At 42.3% G+C, this 19,408-nt stretch overlaps 1 protein-coding gene across 2 annotated transcripts; it reads left to right on the forward strand.

Annotated features, from left to right (window-relative positions):
* Positions 1–1,748: 1,748 nt before the first annotated feature.
* On the forward strand, positions 1,749–19,408 carry LOC146660418 (gap junction delta-2 protein-like). Of its 2 annotated transcripts, XM_085420272.1 has the most exons (3): positions 1,749–3,316; positions 4,972–5,028; positions 17,041–19,408. In XM_085420272.1, the coding sequence occupies exons 1-3, from the start codon at positions 3,246–3,248 to the stop codon at positions 17,903–17,905; spliced, it is 993 nt and encodes a 330-aa protein (XP_085276398.1). In that variant the 5' UTR covers positions 1,749–3,245; the 3' UTR covers positions 17,906–19,408. The 2 variants fall into 2 exon arrangements, with proteins under 2 accessions (XP_085276398.1, XP_085276399.1); XM_085420273.1 differs by lacking the exon at positions 4,972–5,028 and having other exon boundaries at positions 1,753–3,316.

A 19,408-nucleotide genomic window follows, 5' to 3' on the forward strand; every position in this document is an offset into this window, starting at 1 on the left:
TTTACCTGCAGTCATTTAAATACCAAATCAAGATACTTATAATCTCCCACTGACTGATAACCACTTTTGGTCTCAATATTTTGTCATTCCAGCATCCTTGTTGTTAGGGTAATTTAATTCTTACATAATTCCTATTAAAGATACATGTGCTGTGTAAGGGCATGTATTATTTGTGTGGACATATCCATCCTGATGAGATCAAAGATGAGGTCAAACAGAAAATAAATTAAAATGTCAGAACCCTACAGATGCAAGTGTTTTCTTCAACTATTAATTAACCAGAGGAAACTGACTTCACCCTACTGTTCACTAGCCTGGATTACATTTACATTTTAGGGGTTTTAAGTATAAAAGGCAATGCATTATTAGTGTATGGGTACAGTATGTGAGTTCATGCCTGCTTGAGCCAGCTGTTCTAAGTCACTGAAGAGAAGACACACCTGCGCCCCGCTCTCATTCATGTGCCATGCAGCTCTGAAGTCTCTTTGCAGAGCAGCTGACGGGCTGATGCCAGCCCTTCAGCTGCTCTGGTTGCGACCCACGCCTCATTAAACTTGAGCCATCAACTTGAGCCGGCTGCCTCTCCCCTCCCTCTTTTCTCTCCCCTTAACAGCACTCCTACGCCACATGTCCTTGGTCAGGGAAAGACCCCAAATCTCCCGCCCCTCCCACTGAAGATGCTGAATTAACAAATTCTCCATTGCTCCCGGTCTCCCTCACTCAGTCATTCTCCGTCTCTCACGCATAAGCATACAGAGGGATGCGGCACGTGTGTTTCCACGCGCACAGCAAGACGGATTGCGCTGTAGACCTCTGTAGAGGTTGTGCATTTTGAATGTGCTCACGTCACTGCCTTTTGCTCATTTTTGAAAGATCCATCAGCACCCTGAATTTGAGGAGGTGCTATCAAATTTCCCCCGAAGCTCCTAAAAGTCACCCACCTTATTCTGCAAGAAATGAGCTGTCAGCTTGAAAAGCGTGTAATCCAAAATCAAAGGAGCATGACTAAAAGGAAGCATGGTGCAAAAGAATCGAAGCTGTCACCTCAAGCCATGACTTCATCCTGGTGCGCTGGTCTCATGTCAGGCCACCGCATCATTTACTTCTGCAAAACTCGACTCAGTCTTCTAGATGGGAAAACCTTGCTATGACTCCCATCTTGGGGAAAAAAAGTCTTTATTTTTTTCTTCTTTTTTCTTCTCTTGTTCAGATAAAGAGAGTGTATAGGGGATGTTTGTGCATTAGTGTATGAATCTGACTGTATCCATGTGCGTAATGGATGGAGACCATCAAATTCCCACACCACCTTGATCTAATGTCAATGTCACACCAAAGTACAACACTGTGCTCATCTCTCCCGTGAGGGAGACTGAACGCAAGGGCTCTAATGGAGGAGAGACTGATGAGGAACAGAGAGAAGATGAAAAGGGGAAATCGGAAAAAAGGGGTATGAAGGTTAGGCCAGGGTAAAATAGGTGTGTTGTATTCCCCAATACAGTAAGATAGAGAAAGGGAGGGGATACGTGGGGGATGGGGTGGAGCAGAGCTACAATTCTCCTGTAATCCTCCTCCTGGAATCATGAGGTTAGATGATGGGGGCGGGGGGGGGGGGGGGGGGGGGGGTGTACCAGGAAGAGAGCATGAGAGCATTTGAAGTGAAGGGAAACACACTGGAACAAAGGACTGCAATGAACACAGGGCAGGAGGCACAGTTAGATCACAACTCCGTCTTTTCTGTGCAACATCAGGCAGGAATAGGCACAGCAGTACAGTGGGAGGCATTCTTGCAAGCATAACCGAAGCAGAGATCAGAGTAGCAATCCAAGCACATTTACAAGAGGAGGCAGAGAAGGAGGGAGGGCGAGAAGGAGGGATGAGAGAGAGCAGATCTATGAAAGGAGAAGGAGGGGTGTTGCATGCTCACACAGTGTGACAGAGATAGAGCGATGAACGAGGCTAAGACACACAGAGAGAGAGAGGGAGAGAGGGGAGAGCACAGAGCAGAGATGGGGACCGAACGCTGAGACAGAGGTAGTTGGAAGGACTCAGATCTGCAGAACAAACGTGAGGAAAAGGAGGAAGAGAGTGAAGGTGAAGGAGAGCAGGAGGGAGAGAGGCGGGAGGGAGGGGGGTGCAAGATGATGGAGCCCAGAAATAGGTTTCTCAGGACAGCTTTTCATCCCTGCAAGACATGACTCTTGGTGTTGGACTGTGCTGAATTTAGCCAGGGGGACAACACAGGACAACACAGGACAGCAGGTCTGCAGCACATTGACTGGGTTCAGCCTCACTGGATGCAGCAAAGCAGCTGATTTATTACTGAGGGGATGGGTGGCAGCGTGTTTGAGCGTGTGTCTTGGAGCGCACGTGTGTGTGCATGTGTGTGTATGCAGGTTTTTATGGGTCCTTGTAGCACTCAGAGCTGTGGGAGCGACCATTCCTCCAGTCATGAAATGACATTCAGCAGGCAGGAGCTTTGTGTGCTGGCGTGGATCTGCAGTCCTCAGTAGGAAGTGCGAGAGTGGGGATTCAAAGCTGTCATCGAGTGCAAGTGTGCGTGTGTGTTTACAGTGCCATTTGCTGAGGTGAGCCGAGGAGGATCAGCTATATGTGTTGTGTGTGTGTGTTTAGGTTGGAGTAGCAAGGGTGCAGCAAAGGCAAAGCTTCTACACAATGCAAGGACGATTGCAGGGGAGCACCGATGGCAGTGAGTGCAGCTAAAGTACAAGGAGTGCCCTGGGGGTAAGGTGGAGGACAAAGGCAGGGACAGAAGAAGGAGAGGGGAAGGAGAACAGAGGCAAGTGGAAAACAGAGGGTGATCATGGCTGTCATTCAGTGAGCTATAGCATATGCTGTAGCGCAGAGCGGAGTGGTGCGGCAGGGGGAGGACAAGCATCACTGCACAGGGGAGGGGGAGAAACTACGGGAGAGAGAAGGTGGGGGGAGTGGTGTGTGTGTGGTGGGGAGGCGATCAGCTCAGCACCTCTTCAGCACCTGGAAGAGGAGCAGAGCAGGACAGGCCCAGCAGAAGACATTCATTCATTCACGTGCACAGAGATGAACTGATAAGCGGCTAGGTCAACGTGTAGAGGTCAAAGGGAGCTGAGGTGTGACGGGAGTGGGTGGGTGGTTTGACTGTACTCTCTGCTGGTCCTGAGAGCAAGGCGAAGGAGTTCCCTGGAGGAAAGGGGGGTCAGGTCCCCAAGCCCTGTTTCTTCTGACCGTTCTGCCCCCTCTTCATCGCCATGGGAGAGTGGACGATTTTGGAGAGGCTGCTGGAGGCGGCTGTCCAGCAGCACTCTACTATGATCGGAAGGTAAGACATGGATTTAAGTGGGAAGGTGGTGTTTTCTGGTTTTGTGTCCGCGGTTTTATGTCAACTGATGAGCTGGGATTTTTTTCTTTCTTTCTTTTTTTTTTGCACATTACATGCTGTTTTGTATGGATCTGTGGATGGCATCTGTACAGAGACTACCCTTCTCAAGGCTTGTCCCAGTGCTCTCCTCTGTTCCACTATCCTTCACAGTCCTCCCTGCCTTCCCCGTCCTTTCTTCCTCCCTGCTCTCCTCACTCTTATCCTCCACACCCACTATTAGTTAAGGCATAACCTAATTGCACATAGTCAGCAGCAGGCATTACGGTTAAATCAGAGAGGTTCCTATGTTTTTACTAGCTAATAGCCAAGCTATTGATAGACTATGCTTGATGCTGCTGGCCACAGACCAATATGACAGAAGGAGGAGAGGGGACTAGGAGTGAGAGGAGGGGAGAGCAGAGGTGCGGAAGATGAAAGGATGGTGAGCAAGCAGGTGTGGAGGAAGAATCATGGGGGGAGTTAATGACTCTGAACTCTGAGTGATTTTATTTCCTAAAAAAAACAAAAAAGTTAATCCAATTAGTTTTGACCAGCAGACATTGTTATACTTTGCGTGAGAGTGTTTCGTGGCGGAGAGTTGAACAGACGAGCTTTTAGTTTGATTAGCAGTGGAGACATGCCACGGAGACTTGCTGTAAAATTGGTGTGAAATACGTGCCCCACATGCGTGCCCCACATCATCTCTGTGTGATTAATTGATTGCAAAAGTGGAATTTTCCACCCAGTGAACACAATCCAAATGTCCCACTTGGATGCTCATTTGGCAAAGTGAAGAGTCAACATGCTTCAGCCTGTGAAATCTGGATGTATATGTCGGCCATTTAAAAACTGCTTTGCTTTGGTAAAAACAAAAAGTAACAGTGAAGACTGTGATCGCCCTGCTGTGTTCATTAACTCAAACTCAACAAGGACATGGCCTAAACGTCTTTTTGCTTCAGTGGTCTTTTGTGTGAGTGTGTGTGTTTCTTGCCCCGTGTAAGTTAAAGGACTGCAAAATGGCTCATGTGTTCATTGTCTGTGAATAAGCCAACATCCTCCAGTGGCACTGGAACTGCGTCAAAGTAACAGAGATGATGTGAGCTACACATTTATACCAAAATTTCAGCTGATCGGCAATTTGAAGCTAAGACAGAGATCCTCCTTCCAACCAAATAATTTCAGTCAACTAATTTCTGTATTTTAAAAGTGCATTAACCAACGAATTCATCTGGTCCAGTCCTCATATGGAACAATAACCTGGACGCTGACTTGATTTAAAGATGCATTAAGCAATCTCACAGTCTTGTGAGTCCCTCCCATTGATGGCTTGGGAGTACTGTTGTAGCACTGAGAATCAATATCCCACTTGGAAGCCCTACACAGCTTTCAGCTAGTTGTTTTGGTTTCTTTAAGTGGAAAAACCAAAACAATGCTGGTTCGAATGAATGTGGGCAGTCGCTCCCGGTACCGAAGCTAACTGTCCTGTGTAAAAAAACGCAGAAGAAACTGGTAAGCAAAGTTGGAGATTTAGCAAATGAAAAAAAACAAAACAATTATGAGTTGGAAGAGCAAACAAGGGCTAAAACGCCAGTGAATATTGGAATTACATTCAACAGGTGGCCAGATAAAGGAGACCGAAGGGATGTCCGTGTTGCTCTGTTTCTGCTGGATATGTGAGTAGGCAACTGTTTGCTAACATGTTAGCCATAACACCTTGATAAGCTAGATGCTAACTGTTGTGAACTTGTTTTGGAGTCTTTCCGCCCCCTAGTGGTCAAAAATTACTTAATGCAGCTTTAAAATAACAGTTCTGGAAGCTGAATCAGTAAAATCCTGTGAGCACAGGGTACAAAGAACGCTGAAAATTAATCTCTGGATGATTCACGCCACCTACAGATTTTCAGAGGCACAGAAGCAACTCTCAATTTGTCTGCTACCTCTTTCAGAAGTCATAAAGACTATTCTCACGATGCACTTGGTTTTTTCTTATATGCATAGTTTGAGCTATTTGTTGATCATGCACTTCACTGGCTGAACACTAATAAAGGGTATCCTGAATACCAAAGATGTGTTTAGTAAATCGAGTGGTACAGTTTAGAACAGGGCACTTTTTTGTGTGAGATGTGATAGCGTTTACTATATTTATTTTCTATTATGTGTCAAACTGTCCAAAGACACGTGACATTGGATAGTTAAATGATAGTAAAAAAAAAAGCGCATCTCCATCATATAGTAGTATGAAATCCACAGTGAAATGCTTTGTAAATGATCCCCGTGTGTTTGGCTTTCCTCAGAGTGTTTGTCCTACAAGGCTCTTTAGTTGACCCTAGAGCATTAGCTGTAACATTATCTGCTTCCCAGTGGCGGGGTTTCCTCCATTTTTCTTCCATCTGCTATGTAAGCCAAGAAACCTTTGTTTTTGAGTCTCTCTGTACATTATTTGTTAGCATTTTTTGTTTTAGGCCCCCGAACAGCTTCTTATTTTCTCTACGCCGCTTTCGATTTTGTCCCTTTAGTTAGCATGTGTGCAGGATATCTGAAGATGTACAGGAAAACTCACAAGTACCTTGGACAGAGAGGCCGTGGACTAGCTTGTAGCAAGTTATTTTTAAGTGGTGATATTACTTTTCAACTATAGAAAGGAAAAGAAAACATTAGACATTCCTAGGTTATCTCAGCAGTAAGACAAAAAACAACAACAACAAAAAATGCCTTGACTCCTAAACCTAAGCATGTGTCTGCATGGTCAGGAAATCAGTGACACATAATAATTAAAAGACAGGAATCATGTTTCTGGATGTACCAGCAAGTTGGAGAATTGTTCACCACTGGCACAGTTTTGTGCTGTCAAGGTGCCTCCTAGATTGTTAACGCCAAACCCCACACTAAATTATGTGTGGAGTCAAAATTGTTGCACTGACCTCTATGGGTTGAAAGGTTCAAGTCTGTTGCACCACTGACCACAGCCAACAACCATTGTTGGCTGTGGTCCATTGCACTCGTGAACACAACCGTGATGTAGTGTTGCACTGTTGTGCGTCGTGAAGTCCTGCACTTCACAGGGTGTGGCATGCAGCGACTGGTAGATGGCATCACAAGTAGGATGTTCAGCCTGTGTGTCGTTACTTTGACAACGTTTGCATGTGTTCGCTTGCAGTTTTAATGGATGCGGTTCCAAAGCACAGAACAGTGACGTTTCGACATAAAAGGTCTCCCCTGCATCCAAACTTTGGAACATGGTTGCATGTCAGTCATCTTTTTTTGAGTGCCGACACGAGGATGCAAATCCACTGTGAGACACCGACAGCATTTTCAGATGTTTAGACTGTCTTTTTGAGCTACAATTAAGCTGTTTCTTAATTGTAGGTTTAAGCTAACCTATGCCCTGGCATAGGATAGATAATTAGCTCAGGATTACAGAAGAGTGTTTGAAATAGAAACGGACCAACTACACTGTGGCATAGGTTAGCTTAATTATGGTCTTTGATCGAGACAGACAAATTGAGAGTTGCTTCTGTGCCTCTGACTAACCACAGGTGCCTTGCGTATTATGACTCATTCAGTTATTAATGTTGTGTATTGTGAAATCTTCACAAGCTTGACTTCTAACTGCACAATGTACAATGTGTGCATGGATAACCGATGACTGTACTCATGATAACATGGAAATGAAAATCATTGTCAAGGCTGCAGTAATCCACCTCTATCCCAAACCAGTTTTACAGTTATGATAACCCTGAAATCTTTTGCATTAGATAGTATAGTCAGTCTGAGTCTGTTAATTGTAACAAATTAATGACATTTCTGATAAGAATGGAGGTCAGCACACAGACCTGTATATCTATTTTCTGTACCTAATAAAGATTTAACAAAATCTGCACTGAATACGTGATGTTTGTTAGCACTATCCTCTCCAACTTAAACATTCAGGCTCCAAAATTAGGAAAACGAAATTGTTATTTTATTCTTATGCCAATGGCACAGCTCTACTTGTGTACATTTGTGTAAAACATGACACTAGCAGCCTTGATAATTTTCTATGCATATTAACTGACTTCTGGTTACAATTAAAACAATAATTTCATTTTTTGTACATCTACAGCCTTCACAATAAAAATTTTACAGCAGTAATTTACTTTTTGTTTTGTCCTATTCGTAATTCTTGCTGATATACAATCTCATACAAATTAAGTATTTAAGTGGGTGCGATAGACAAATAAATTACATGTCCATATAATACTGCAAACTGAATGTGGAGGCCATGCATCTAACACCTAGGCGCGTCATTTTTCCCAGTCCTTAATCTGTATACAAAAATCACATCATTACAATATATTTTAAAGCACACAACTACAGGCAATAAACTGTTTAATATTCACATACAGTAATACAGTTTGTGTGTGTGTGTGTATGTGTGTGTTTCACATGTGGTGCTCAAACCATTTGCAGATCGCAGGTGTGAATGTTTGTGATGTCTACCGTGACAAAAATGCGTCCGACCGTGTGAAGATCAAGCCTTTGGGTGCGAGATATATAACTTGCCTCTCCTTGACTGCATTGCTGTAGTGAGGTCAGCGCAAAAGATGAGCTGGAAAAAAAAGAGGCAGAGATAATGGAGCACTAGAGTGATCTGAGGAAGATAAAATAATAAAGGTAACCGGATGGATAGAGAGGAGATGATGGGCGCTGTAGAGGCAGAACAAAAAAGCTGCAACGGATGGATGAGGGTGGGGGTGAGACAGAGGGAGGAAGAAAAGTTTTCCCTCTGCAGAGGTTTATCGCTCGGAATCTGTGTCAGAGATCCTTCAACTGAAGTTGCTGGCTGACCCGGCACACAATGTTGACAGCAGTGTTCATGAAGCAGCTCTTTTAAATGTTCAGGTTGATTCTGAGATAAAGTAAATGCAAATGTCACTGTCTATGCTGTTAAAGCCACAAAAGTACATTTCCATAGATTACATTCTGTAAACTGCATTTCAATCAGATTAAGAATTAGTTTACAAAGTGCTGTTTGCTGTTATTCATTTATGCACTTTTAGATTTCTGCATCTATTTACCCTTTATTTGTTTTTTATTCTGTGATGAAGCTCTAAATGATCCATTATTCATCATCTATCACTCCCCACTTAAGCAGTATAAACCATAAAATCTTAATAAATGCTTCGTGCCTCTTGTTGCACGTTGCAACTGATGTCAAGTCATTCATTAAAAATGTATGCAGAGTTGACCAGCCTTTTAATGCAACAAAGTGGTGTATGAAATACACCTTGTTGCTCTGCAGTGCTGTTTATATGGCTGGAAGAACCTGCACTTAGACAGGCAGCCCGGAATGGTTTGACGTGACCGAACATATCTGGGTTCTTGTTTGTTGGCTTTAAAAGCAAGATGCACTCTTTGCCCCGAAGTTGTTCACTCCTGCAGTTTTCATGGTCATGTTCTTTTCCTAAATGGGTCAGGATATCCACAAGAAGGCGGTACCCTACTTTGAGAAGGGCACCCTAGTTCTCCCAAAATAATCAGAGATGCAGGAATGCTCTGCGTGAATTGAGGACATCATCCCTTCTGACAGAATATACTTCATGTATCATTGATAACCATCTTCCTGGATAAGATTTATTCCACCCGAGAAGGTTTTGTTGCAAAGCAAAACAACGGCGTCCATATTGCAGCATTAGAAAGGATTAGTAATCCATCATCGTTCGCCAAGGAACAGGACTGTCGTTCAAATTAAAGCATTTTCCTGCACATCTATAGTTGTCATTAGTTTATTTGTGCAGCAGTCCCTGATGTTGAATGAAATTGATTGCACGGTTTGCCACTAGCGCTGAGCTCAGCTTTCACTCAGCGCGGGCTATTATTCATTTCAGCAACACATCAGCGGTGTGTGTAAGAGTTTTATCGGGCATGTAATGTTTCCCCTATGCATAGCCTAAATGTATATTTAATGACTTCCCACATGTAGTGATATTTTCTGATTCGATTCAGACAGGTTTTGTTAAACTTTTATGAATTGTGAGCCTGTTATTAAACACCCAAACTCCCTTAAAGAAAGCATTTTGAAGATGTTGTTTTTTAAGGTAAAAATGTAGTCCAGGAAAAATGTGCACCAGAGACCGAAGTAATGACTAATGTAAATGCTTATTTCTTTTTCTTTAACATAAACAAGGGCTGGTTTAAAAGATGTGAAGTGAGGCATGCATGTATGTGGGCTGCACTGAGATTTTTAAACTATTTGCAGTGTTCTAATTATTCATTGCTTAAAATAAAGACAAACTTTAACTTCCTCTTGGGTAAATCCTGGTGGCAAAGATGTCTAACTAGAAATGTTTGACACCGACAACCTAACAAATCTATGATACTATGATACAATATGTAAAGCTCCAATCTAAAATAAAAAGAATAAATCAGTAAAAAGTAATAAGCAGCCTATTCTACAGGTGGACAGATCAATCCCAATATCGATATTATCTATGCCAACCCTGGTATTGGTATTAGATCTATGCTAGCATGATAGGATCAATGCCTTATTTCTATCCTAAGTTCAGTAGCCCATTGAATTGTGTTATCTATTGTATTCACAGCCTATGGCACGTTTAAACAACAGAAGGTGAAAAGCTGAAAGGCGCGTTTCGTTGTGTTAACTAATTATTGTGGAAATTAAAATTCACAGTTAATTAGTAGTCATTAAAATGTGTTCAGCATTTGTCAAAATGATGATGATTCAATTCATAAATCACGACACCACTGCTCTCCCCTCCATATGCTGTCTTTATAGGTTCAAAGTATCGGTATCAGTATTGGTATCAGCAGTATCGGTCCTGTATTGATCTGGCATCAGCTCGATACCAAAGTTTGCAGTATCATACACCACTAGCCTAATCACAAACTTAGCCATCAGCTAGTGAAGGTTTAAAATATGGACAGAGTTAGGACGTGGGCATGGCTGAGTGGGAGAGACATGAAATAAGCGTTCACCTTGCACAGGTGGACGGTGCTATCATGTTATATTGTGGGAAGTCAATTTACAGGAGCCAACCACATTACTAGAGTCTGACTGTCTTTAATGGCACATTGCAGGTTTAGGAAAGAAAACACGCAGTTTGAGGGTCATTAATAACAAATACATTTCCCTCAGTTGAAATAAGAAATTAATACACACATTAGAAGGAAGTTAGGGACATTCATTAATGTGCAGATTGAATCATATTTTACTGTGATACATAATGACAGTACTTACAATAGTAAGCCACTTGATTTGGAAAGTAACCATCATGTTAGTGTGCTCTAACTTTCAGAAAGGACAACTGATTAGAATTTAAATAATCTGCCAGAAAAGCCACGAGGCAGGAAGCTGTTTCACACCCCAACATATGCAAACACAAATATTATAGACAGGTTATTGTATGCAACTCTAAGCCAATGTTTAAATGAACAAAAGCTCGCACGTTGTGATGAACAAAGCATCTGAATTCACAAAGTGTTTATATGGTCTTTCAGTAACTTCTAGTAATTAGCTTGTGATTAGAAGCTTTTACAGCTGTAAACTCCCACTAATATAGATCTGTGTTTGCTGGTTTTATAACTAGCAAGTTATATATCATAAGTGCTTTTCCAACCTTTTTCCATGAGGCTAAAACTCCATTAATACTTTTTACAGAGAAACTTGCTACATACAATTTTACTAAAAGCCTTACAATTAAATCTTTGCAACCCAACACACAATTTAACCAGCGCTGACAAGTAGCAAAGGTTCTGTTTACTGACCTTATGTAGAGGCTACATTTTAGCAGCGGAGATATTTTTATAAAAAAAATAACCATTCCAGACATTTACTAAGATTTTATGTGTTTTTTTGCAATTAAACAGTCAGATGAAAAGCCCCTACATAAAAATTAAGGTTAAATATGCTACTTTAGGAAAACTTGTGAGTGCTGTTTGAAATATTAGGGACAAAAACTTCTAACAATTTGTTACTTTTCAGCACCAGATTTTTATGCTTAAGAAGATATCCTCTGAAGACAAACATACAGTGCAACCACATGAGGCAGCTGATTTTTGTCTGCTGCAAGACTTAAAGGTTCTGGCACTAAAACATATTAGAGAGACAGAGCAGAGCTGATGCATTCTGGGAACTGTCAAAATTAAAAAGGGGTCTTATGCAACGTCCTGAACAAATACCATTTAAAGTATGAGTCCAATTTCCCAGTCTTGCTATTTTGGGTAGGTCTGAAAAGGTCAGGCTCGGTGACGCGGTGATGTTTCCTGTTTTTATCAAGGATAGCTTTGACTACTTGTTATCTAGTTTGGGAGAAACTTGTGTGAAACTTCAGAGCTGCGTAAACTTAGCTGCGCTAACCTGTAATCATCTCTTTTCTCGTCAATATCAAGCATTTCATTAATAAATATATAAAAAAATATCTCCTGTAACTCCTTCATCCTCAGTAACCAGACTTCCATTACAGTGATGCTGAGTCATTTGCCCTGTCAGTCGCCCTTGTGTATTTATTTACCAAAAATGTCAATATTTTTCAATTCAATATCCATTTAATTCAATTTTATTTATACATCACCAAATAAAAACATTAAAATCGCCTCAAGGGGCTTTATACTGTAAGGTAGACCCTACAATAATACATAAAGAGTAAAAACAATCATATGACCCCCTATGAGCAAGCACTTTGGCGGCAGTGGGAAGGAAAAACTCCCTTTTAACAGGAAGAAACCTCCAGCAGAACCAGGCTCAGGGAGGGGCGGCCATCTGTACAAAAATGTATTACAGGAATAAAATGGGAGACCTGATGTGTGTAAAATCCCATCATTACGCCAAATACTGTACTGTAGGCCAAGATGTCATATAAATGGAATCTTCTGAAATTGTATATTGATGTGATCAGCAAAACGTGCTGGTTCGGGATACACAAAGAAATGCTGATGCCATTTATTTGGTTTTCAAGTTATTTTAGATAGAAACACTTATGCATAATGTTTGCCTCGCTAGCTTGAGTCGAGATGAAAGAGTAATTTTAGATGACATAAAGACAAACGGGATAGAGGAAAGCTGCATCTGGCGTGCTCTGCATTATCATCGCGCATGGTTAGGCCAAGCGATGAGTTAACAGAAACGTTGTGTGTAGGAATTTCTTCCCCCAGCTTTCTTTGAGTGGCGTGAAGTAGTTTGGCATAAAATAAAAATACTCATCATAAACCGTTCTAAGGCATCTTTCTCAAGTGCAGCTGTAATGGTTTTGCTGTGAAGATTGAGATCTCGCTGTTGTCTGTTAGCTGAGGTATAATTGGCACAGATACCTGTAGAGTGTCCCCCAATTAACTTTCCCGTTTCCTCCGTTATTCCTGCAAAACAGCTGGAGGCCATTTCCCTCCGAGATGTTGAATGAGCAAGTGATATAATTACATTTCTGCCCATGTTGACTCTGAGTCGTGGCACAGTGGAAACTAGCAGGATGAAAAAGCTGTTGTGGTTTGAGTCTGACGTCGCTAAACTCGGGCAGATTTTTTAAAACCGTTTCTGTTTCACACTCTAAGTAACGTATTTCAAGACAGCAGGGGTAAGAGAACCACCGCAGCTCAAGTTTAGCTTAAATTACCGTATTCGTCACGCTGACTCGTAGTTGCACTTCAGGCATTCGTGCACATCTGCCGGATATGTGGGCAAGACCTTAAACTATTAAAACACTTTAAGAGAGGAGCAGTGATGAGAGGCGGGTGGATAGAAATGTCTGCACTCTGATAATTAAGCTGTCTAATTTCAAGGCCCGGTAAGGTCTTTATTCATTATGTGCTGCCATCAGCAATCATTGGAGCTTATTATTGAGAGCGTATGGGTGGCAGGAATATTTTTATCCAGGTTTCTTCACAGCTAACTGCACTTATCCAGCGCTTCAGAGGCCAGTCTGTGCACCTTCATATATTAACAGTTACTTTCTTATATTCACAATCTATGTATGAAAGCAAGTGTAGGTTTTCTGGTGCATTTGTGCTTGTGGGCCTCTGTTCTCCCTGGAGGCTGGCGACAGCAGCTGCTGCATGAATGAACGTGTGTGTGTGTGTGTGTGTGTGTGTGTGTGTGTGTGTGTGTATGTGTGTGTGTGTGTGTGTTAAAGCCTCTGGGAAAGACAGAGCTTGCATGTCCAGCCGACACACCAGCTGATGAGCAGCTAACATTACACTGCACACACAATCTTACAGGTCAATCAGCTGCCTGAGGATCACTTTGAAGGTTAACGCAACAAAATACCACCTCATTATCTTTACTTCCTCCTATTTCTGTCCCTCTAGACATAAACGTTAACATGCCCATGAGCTGCTGTTTGTCTCTGCGCTTTATGAAAATGTCAGCTGTCAGTGATGAAGCCCAAGAAAGCAGATATTAAAAAAGAAGATCCAGACGTGAACACGATCCACAGACGCAGAAGGATTGACTTCTAAATCTTATCAAATCTCCTGGACAGTGGTAGGGATTTAGAAGGTCTCTAAAAATGTAATGATTAGTCTTAGCTTTAACCGGGTCCTCCGGGAAGCAGGATGCTAAATTAGGTGACAAGTGGGGACTGATGTGGGAGACAATTTAGCAGCCATTTAAGAAACTTTTGGTGACAGGAACCATGCTGTGATATGTCGTAATGCCTGAATCTTTTTCATGCCCACTTATATGAATCAACTCTTCAAGTATTTTAATATTCTGCCCCATGGGTTTGAGACACTAAAACTTCTGACATCTTTTTCATTATTCATGATTGTTATTGAATATTCTGCAGGTTCAGGCCTTCGTGCTGTCCTAATCTTCTCCTAGTTACCGTATTGGCTAGTTATGCTGCAGGACTTAAAGCACTGATGTTTGCAGACAACGTTCGGGCGCTGCTTTCTGCTAATGCAGCAATCTGCCCCATGCTGATTATTCCGTTATCCAGCAGTAGAGCAAACACATAAACCACCACACACAAACAAACACACACAGCACTCAATACAGGGAACACCTTGGGATTTTTTTTTAATGACAAAAAAAGCAGAAGCAATGACTGGATTCTTAAATGACTGCAATGCTGCGCTACTTTAAAATTGAACAAACTCTGAGGAGGACAAGAAAACTGCAACCACAAAGTCCTTATCCCTCTATATTTATGTAAAAAAAAAAAGCCCAGTTTTTCGTTTAGATGGTGGTGACTACAGACAAATACATACTGACCTATGTCGATGTAATGAAAGACTGGTATAGAGCACTATTTAAAATTTTTGTCAACAGATTTGGATTTGGTCCATCACTAAAAAAGCTGTCACAATGATGAACACATGACAGCATAGTGGAAAGTTTGTCGAGATGAACTGATATTACATGTTGCAGTACATCTATGTGGATGCACTCATCGGAAATCACGATGCATGACATTTTAAGAAGAAGAAAAAGCTTCAATCCTCTTACCTTCAGTCTGAGGACAGTCTGAACTAAGAATATTTCAGTTCAACATTAAAAAACATGTCGCCCATGAGTCTGTGGCATTACACACAGATGTTTACAGCAGGAAGATTCAGTGGCATTAAGTTGTAATTATGACATAGTAATTATCACTGGGCAGAGAAGCAGCCAATGTCTTTTATTACCTTGATTAGAAAATCAAGGTGGAGTGCAGAAAAGCTGCTCTTGAGCCTCTTGCATGGTTTTAAATCAACATCCAGCACTGCAGATTCTCACACTGACACTGACCTAGAGTTAGTCATATATCCTCTATCTTTTAAACAAATATTTGCATACAGACGAGCTGTGTCGACCACAGATCTTCGTCCCTGTGAGCAGAATGCGTCAAATCTTCCTGTGGTGCAGAGAACCATCAATATCATTCATTCAGCCATATCGACTGCTGTCGAACCACTAGTGAGCCCGTACACATCAGGCTAACCGCAAAGGAGCAGATGTTGACAGATGTCTTAATGTGAATGACACACAGGACCAGATTTGAACTTCTGAAAGTCCAAAGATGCGGGGGAGCTTTATTCTGCTGGATTTTTAACCATGATGGAAGTCAGTGTAGCGTGCACGCTGGCAGCTGCTCTGAGCACAGGCGACTGTGAGTCTTTGCCATTTTGCACAAGTCATACACATGGCTGACTCTTCCTCTTTGTGTCTGTGTCCTCGTGCCTGTCTTCTTCGCACAAAAAAACACACACAGGCATGCATTCGCAGGTGGAGCAGCGATAGTCCTGCAGCAAGGCACTGCTCTATTTTAAGTCTGTTTCATGCTAACGCATGTTCCCCTGGTGTACCTCTTACCTTCACCCGTCTTTCCCTTGGCTTCAGCAAATTGCCTCCTCTTTCACATCATTCAAACAAATGTATTTTTTTTTGACTTGTCGGATATTTCTAACAACTGTAGGCTATTTTTCCCCCCCATACTGGGTGTCTATACAGCCATCCTCTGCAGGTTGCTGTGGTTACTGGTCACTGAAGGTCGGTAGGCATTTTGAGCCCTCATTAAAAGATAAAGTATGGAGTCTCATTTTATAGCAAACAAGTTAGGATGCACGTGCATATTTAAAATACAACAAAATCCCATTACTTTGGCTATTGTCCTACGTAGCTGCCTTTCACTTCAGGGCCAGCTCCCATCTATCTCTATCCCTTTACTTCCCGTCTGTGGCCCCCTCTTGTGCTTGGATACAAGAGTGTGCTAAGCAACTGGCTCTTCCACACAGGGAGCATTCACATCCACGGCTGTGGCATAAATACCAGGGAACTCAATGATGTGCAGGCTTTCCTCGCTCATTAGAAAGAGCTGACACTGCAGCCCTAAAGCCAGAGTCCTCCTCCGCAGTGCCCATACTGGATCGACACCATGAAAATAACAGAACAGCTGTACTGCTCTCTAGATCCACCGGTCCCTGGACACAGCTTTCTATAACTGCAGCAAAGCACTAATGATGCTCAATGGGAAGTCCATGCAGTTTTTAGCAAATGCCACCTCCTCGGGAGAGCAGCTCCCTATAGTTGAGGCAACTCGTTCTTTTCTATGTGAGCTCTTTAAATAGCTACACATCTTAAAAGCTTTGCAACTGTGACGGTTGTTGCCCCTTAATACGGTGCATGCTTCTTTCCTCACTTGGGAGTCAACAATGAAACAGAAGGAGGTTATTTATACAGCAATATACTATTCAGTTGCTTTGCAACAGAGATATTTTGGTATGTTCGATAAAAGCTAATTAACACTAGGGGAAATATGCTAACATGCGAGACTGATTCTTAAATCAGTGGGTGTCTATTATAGCTGTTGCCATTCAGTTCCATTTCAGTCCAGCTGTGAAAATGAGTGTGAAATCATCTTTATCTTATGATTAGTGACCTGAGGTGCGCATGCTATCTAGAGCACAGCTCCATCATCCCAGGGTATTGTTTATCACGGCAGCTGCTTACAAGCACACAAATACGCGTGCACACGCACACACATGCAAAGTGAATGTAGTGTCACTGTCCCTTTAATTTTCAGAAACGCATATTCAAAAAAATCAAAACCACTATTGTCGACAGCACCTATTCACCATTAACTTTATACCGACTCACTCGTACGGTCATGCCCACATATAATGTTCCTTTGTGGATTTGCTCCTCATTAACTGATGCTGTCTTTCTCCTGTTTCACCACCTTCCCTTCCTGCCCTCTCTCCTTCTGTCTCTGCAGGATCCTGCTGACAGTGGTGGTGATTTTCCGTATCTTAATAGTTGGCATAGTGGGGGAGAAGGTGTATGAGGACGAGCAAATCATGTTCATTTGTAACACCATGCAGCCCGGCTGCAACCAGGCTTGTTATGACAAGGCATTCCCGATCTCGCACATCCGCTACTGGGTTTTTCAGATAATCCTGGTGTGCACGCCAAGCCTGTGCTTCATCACCTATTCTGTCCATCAGTCAGCCAAAGCACGTGATCGAAGCTACTCTCTGCTGCATCCTTACATGGATCACCATGGTCATGGCCACCATGGTCGCCACCATGACCACCACTCTCGTAAGCTCCATGCCCGAAACATCAACGGCATCCTGGTGCACCCCGACAGTAGTAAGGAGGATCATGACTGCTTGGAGGTCAAGGAGATCCCTAACGGACCCCGGGGACTCCCTCCAACTCACAAGAGCTCTAAAGTGCGACGGCAAGAAGGCATCTCCCGTTTCTACGTCATCCAGGTTGTGTTCCGCAATGCGCTCGAGATCGGCTTCTTGGCGGGCCAGTATTTCCTGTACGGCTTCAACGTGCCGGGGATGTTTGAGTGCGATCGCTACCCATGCGTGAAGGAGGTGGAGTGTTACGTGTCCCGTCCCACAGAAAAGACTGTGTTTTTGGTCTTTATGTTTGCAGTTAGTGGCATATGTGTGCTACTTAACCTGGCAGAGCTCAACCACCTTGGCTGGAGGAAGATAAAAACGGCCATCAGAGGGGTGCAGGCCCGGAGAAAGTCCATCTGTGAAGTGCGCAAGAAGGATGTTTCACACATGTCCCAAGCCCCAAACCTGGGCAGGACCCAGTCTAGTGAGTCAGCCTACGTCTGACAGAGGCTTCTCTGCCTGGGGGCTCAAAGACCTTTTAAATATTGGAGAAGAGCTTTTCCCTGGCCGCAGACCACCCATCAGTAGGCACAAAACTGACAACTGCATTATTATTCAGGGGCACAGATGGACTCTGTGTAGTGATGATGAACCATTACTTCACCAAGTAGAGTTTTTGACACTTTGAAACTAAAAAGGTAACTGTGTTGCTGTAACATTGAGAGCTCTGCTCTGCCTAGGTGACACTAGGTGCCTTCACAGAACCCAACTGACAAAACTGAGCAATTACAAATAATATTAATAGACTGTAGGTTTAAAGGTTGTGTGAGGTTGAATTATCTGAAGTTCTTCATTATTTGCCTTTGCTGTAGCTTAGAAATCCTCTCATTTTCCAATTATGTGTGCATATGCAAGAGCTTAAGCGCGTGCATGCATACGCATGTGTGTGGGGAAAAAAAGCCAATCTCTGACTCAAGTCAGGATAATTGAATGCTAAACTAATCTGAGCTACTGAGAGAAAAATAATGTCCACACTGTTAAGACCACACAGTGGACAAACAAGCACCTTTTGAACAACACAAAATGATCAGCACTAAAATGTTTAGTAAACTGGAACACATCATTTATTGTATCAGACTCTTTTCCTAAAATTTCTCACAAATCTCCATATTCTTCACCGCATTAGGTGCCAAACAGACTGCAGACTCACATCACCTGAGAGCTTCTGCTCAAAATAGGACACAGGGTGCACTGAAGATGAGGTAGATTACTTTCCAACACTGTGTCAATGCACCACAATGCTCCCAGTGCCTGCAAGGCACTGTTTACGTTCACACACAAAAAAGAAAAAAAAAATCAAGTAAAGTGTGCCAGTGTTTGCACTTTGGCTTGTAAAATGTTATTGCTGTTGAAAGCTTATGAATGGAATTAAACACTTTAAACAGGAAAAGTATTGTAGTCACAAATATTTTAACATGTAACCTCAAGCTTTTTTTCACAAGCTGATTTGGTGCCATATTTCAAAGTTACTGTACATAGATGAAATGTTATAATTACACTTAGTGTTTTCACTATGCGGTAGAGATAGGCTGTACTTGGGTGGGAGAATAGGGGCTTGGTTGGTTATGAAAATTAATCATAGATTGCCAGCTTTAATGAGATGTATTAATAATGTGCTCTTTGTAATGCCTTTACCCTCTGATGGAGACTGTATGTTCCAAGAAGTGACTTCCCTCTATGGACTCTGAAAAAGGCATGTAACTGAAGCATTATTAGAATGGATAGATTATGAGATGTAACTTTAAAAAAGAGACTGTTTAATTTATTTGCATCCTGCTCCTGTGAAATGTAATACTCAGCATGCATGAAGATGAAAACTATAAAGAGATATGAGCATAGAATCTCGTTATGGGAATAATGAAAGCAAATACCTGAAAGGCGCCACAACTGCAGCAATAACAATAATAATGATAATATATAGTATGTGACAAAAAATATGTGAATAAA

The sequence above is a fragment of the Rhamphochromis longiceps genome, linkage group LG10 (genome assembly GCF_057381845.1).
Source record: "Rhamphochromis longiceps isolate RC_006_pf linkage group LG10, R_longiceps_female_GT1.1, whole genome shotgun sequence".
NCBI classification, from domain to species: domain Eukaryota; kingdom Metazoa; phylum Chordata; class Actinopteri; order Cichliformes; family Cichlidae; genus Rhamphochromis; species Rhamphochromis longiceps.